The sequence below is a fragment of the Curcuma longa genome, chromosome 14, assembly GCF_044706935.1.
Source record: "Curcuma longa cultivar G26 ecotype Majalengka, Jawa Barat chromosome 14, ITB_CL_G26_1.1, whole genome shotgun sequence".
Lineage (NCBI taxonomy): Eukaryota > Viridiplantae > Streptophyta > Magnoliopsida > Zingiberales > Zingiberaceae > Curcuma > Curcuma longa.
Genome location: NC_133874.1, coordinates 4,817,296 through 4,821,258, shown reverse-complemented (window position 1 = coordinate 4,821,258; position 3,963 = coordinate 4,817,296). Strand labels below are relative to the sequence as shown.

Genomic DNA, 3,963 nt, shown 5'->3' with positions numbered 1-3,963 from the left:
AGTCGGGGGAGCGGGTAGCAGTCTTTCGAGCAAGCCTTGTTAAGGTTGCGAAAATTCACTCAGACTTGTCATTTGCCCTTAGCTTGGGAACCAGCACTACGTTGGTCAACCAAGTCAGAAATTGCACCTCACGGATGTGTCTGACTTCTCAAATTTTATTAACCTCCGAACGAATTATCTTATTTTGGTCGGACCTGAAATGCCTTTTTTCTGTTTGATAGGCTGCGTACCTGGAGCAATATTAAGGTGATGCTCCATTACCTTGGGGGATATGTTGCTCACTCTCTGGGCTGACCAAGTGAAGACATCATTGTTATGAGATAGGCATGAGGTCAAGGCTTGCTTTGTATCGGGAGTAAGGTTCTAGTGACTCTGTCAGATTGATCAGGTACAATTTGTATTTACTCTTGATCTTTGGCTTGCCAAGGCACGGATACCTCTTGAAGCACTTGCACCTCGACTCTTTGGGTCTTATGTATCTTTCGGGAGTTAACCCAGACCATTTCTATGTAAAACATTCTTGTGGCTATCTGGTCCCCTCTGACTTCACCGACTGCGTTGTCGATCTGAAATTTTATCTCGTGGTGAAAGGTAGACATGACAACCTGGAAGGCACTCAAAGCATGCCTCCCCATGATGACATTGTAAGATGACATGGTGAAGATAATGTTCCGAGTTTGATGTAAGATCTCCTTACCTAAAAACAAAGGAAGGTTGATTTGTCCAAGCAATTGTACTTAACGCCCCGTGAACTCGAATAAAACGGTCAATATTGATTGAAGCTTATCCTTATTGATTTGCATTTGGTCAAAGATGTCTTTAAAGACTTTGAATGAGCTTCCGGTGTCAACGAACACCTTGCTACCTCCTTGTTGGCTATGGTTGCTCAGACTACGAGGGGATTGCCATGAGGAGTGGCCACTCCTTCCAAATCTCTCGGTCCATATTTGATGGATGGGTTGTCTTTGCTTCCTCTTTCCTTGCTAAGCGGTAGCATTCGAGTTTTCACCCGTGAGCCTTCCTTGCTCGGTTTGGGTCTTCGTCTGTTGTGCCTTCGGAGATCAGATTAATCATATCTTGTCGAAGGGTGTTATCTCTAGGAGCCTTCGGTAGATGGTTGTGACGACGCTGAGTTGGTCTCGGAGACCTCAGTGAATGATCGATTGGTTGGTGCCTCTATCACCCCACTCAGTTCTTGCATCGAGGGTACTCGACCTACGCTTGCTGACGAGGAGACCGATGTGGTGGGCTCACAGAAATTTTTTATTGACCATCAAGATAAATTTAGATGTGTGAATAATGTGTCGCTTTGGCAGTTAACGTCCCATAATTATCTTCATACTAGATGACCAAGATTATCTTTTTATTGAAAAAAATTAATTTATAATACATCATAATTAAAATTGACTCATAAATATTTGATTTCTTCTAAAAAAAAGTGGAATCCGCCACCCTAGCGGCGTCACACAGTTGACCTTACGAACATATATGAGGAGGTAAATCGAAAAGCTGCAATTGACTACGATGGAGGAAGTATTCGAACCCTTATCTTCTTCTGTAATTATGTTTTATCGTAACCAACTCAGCTATGCCTCGGAGGCATAAATATTTGATTTTTGAGTAGTGCACCTAGCCCATTCAATCAATATTTTATTTATCAATCAAATTGAATGTCCAACTTTGAATCCATCTATTATTTTTAATACTTCATTATTTTTGTTATATTATTATATTTTATAGATATTTAATATTTTAACGTAGTTGAATACTAATGTACAGTGGTTCAAGGTCTACCCAAATTTAAATAGCTCTTCTGAAAACAATGTGACTAATGGCGTTAGAGAGCGTTGCCCTGTTCTTGTTCATTCCTCTGCTTCTGCTTCTTCTTCTACGAGCCAAAAGGAAGTCAAGCTCTTCGCATGGCGACCTACCTCCTTCGCCGCCGGGGCTTCCCCTCGTCGGCAACCTTCTCCAGCTCGGACCTTTCATCCACAAGTCCCTCGCGGCCCTCTCCCGCCGCCACGGCCCTCTCATCCTCCTCCGCCTCGGCCGCGTTCCGACCCTCGTCGTCTCCTCCCCCGACGCTGCACGAGACGTCCTCCGCACCCACGATCACATCTGCGCCAGCCGCCCCACCACCATCGCCACCCGAATCCTCCTCGATGACTGCAACGACCTAGCCTTCGCCCCCTACGGCTACGAGTGGAGGCAACGCCGCCGGATCTGCACGCTCCACCTGCTGAGCCCCAAGATGGTGCAGTCCTACGCTCTGGTCCGCGACCAGGAGGTGGCCGCCATGATCGCCGCCATATGCTCCCGGGGATCTGCGGCGGAGATCGACATGTCAGCCGTCCTGTTTGCCTTCTCCAACGACATCCTGTGTCGGGTCGTCGCGGGGAAGAAGTTCGAAGGGAGGAAAGGATTGTTCTCGGAGCTCATCTCAGAAAACTCGGTGCTACTGGCCAAGATTTATCTCGGAGACTACCTCCCTTGGCTCGGTTGGGTGGATTGGTTGCTCGGCAACGTGGCGAGAGTGAAGAAGAACAAGAAGAGGTGGGACAATCTGCTCGATCAGGTTATCAAGGAACACGCAGAGCGAGTGTCCGATGATGAGGAAGATTTCGTGGATGTTTTGATCTCCCTTCAGAAGGATCCCGTGTTGGAATCCATCCTCACTCCGGGAATAATCAAGGCGCTTCTTCAGGTAGATTAATTCTTCCTCTGCTCAAATTCCAATAACAATAGGTCGAATAGTCAAACCGCATGTGATTGCAATTTGCAGGACATGTTCGCCGCCGGAACAGAGACGTCGTACATAACTCTGGAATGGGCCATGGCGGAGCTGGTTCGCAACCCAAGCAAGATGCAAAAACTGCAAGACCAAGTGAGAAGCGTAGCCCGAGGCGGAGGAAGAATGGTGAAAGAGGAAGAGCTTTGTCAGATGCCCTACTTGACCGCCGTCATCAAGGAGACCTTCCGGCTGCATCCCCCCGTTCCATTACTTCTACCGCGAGAATTGCTGGAGGATTGCCCGGTTCAAGGCTACAACATCCCGAAGAAGACGAGACTGTTCGTGAACGCATGGGCGATAGGCAGAGATCCCAAGTGCTGGGAAGAGCCCCTAGAGTTCCGGCCGGAGAGGTTCATGGACGGCGCAGTTGACTTCACCGGGAATGACCTCCGGTTCACTCCGTTCGGAGCGGGCAGAAGGATTTGCCCTGGATTGAACTTCGCCGTGGCATCTCTGGAGCTTGCTCTGGCGAATTTGGTGCATCAGTTCGATTGGGAGCTGCCTGCCGGATTGAGCAGGGAGGAGTTCGGCATGGAGGAGGTGGCGGGCTTAATGGTTCGGCGAGAAGGGCGACTTCATGTCGTTGCCAAACCGTGGAATGGATGGATAATAATTAACTTCAGTGCATATGCTACATCAACAATAAACCGGTGAAAGCCTGATGGTTTGAATCACTTCAGTTTGTTTTAGCTTCACGACGTTTATAAATGGATTGCTTTTTTTAAATATTTTATAAAATTTGTACTGAGCATATAAACCACTGTTATATACTACCAATCAAGTTAAAATAATAATTAAAAAATATTTATATGCTCACGGTCATCCATTACATCCAAATTTGTATTTAAAAAAAATAATTTATTTATATAAAATAATTTTAATTATTTCAATGATTTTGAGAAGAAAGGAGGATAATAACCTCCTCCATTTTTTTAAATATAATATTTTGTCTGGTAGTGTTTTAAAAAACAAACCTTACTGCAGACATTTTTCGTTTAGTCAAAGCAACAGTGGCCGGGCCCCACCCGTTGAATTCAACGCAGAGGCTGCTGGAGTTGGGGGCGTCGAGTCAATATTGTCGACAAAAATTAATATGGAATGCTTCTTTTTTCTTGTTTTCAATAAAAAAATATACCATCCTAGTAATTTTTTTATAAAATAATATAATTATT

General features: G+C 45.5%; 1 protein-coding gene across 1 annotated transcript; it reads left to right on the top strand.

The window, feature by feature from the left end:
- Positions 1–1,814: 1,814 nt before the first annotated feature.
- On the top strand, positions 1,815–3,445 carry LOC141844792 (cytochrome P450 71A1-like). The gene is made up of 2 exons (XM_074732789.1): positions 1,815–2,704; positions 2,783–3,445. Exons 1-2 carry the CDS (start codon positions 1,832–1,834, stop codon positions 3,443–3,445), a joined length of 1,536 nt encoding a protein of 511 aa, XP_074588890.1. The 5' UTR covers positions 1,815–1,831.
- The last annotated feature ends 518 nt before the right edge of the window (positions 3,446–3,963 follow it).

Coding starts and splice junctions, on each gene's coding strand:
- LOC141844792 (XM_074732789.1), top strand. CDS start 1,832: ATGGCGTTAGAGAGCGTTGCCCTGTTCTTGTTCATTCCTCTGCTTCTG. Junction 2,705..2,782: donor TAATCAAGGCGCTTCTTCAG/GTAGATTAATTC, acceptor TGCAATTTGCAG/GACATGTTCGCCGCCGGAAC.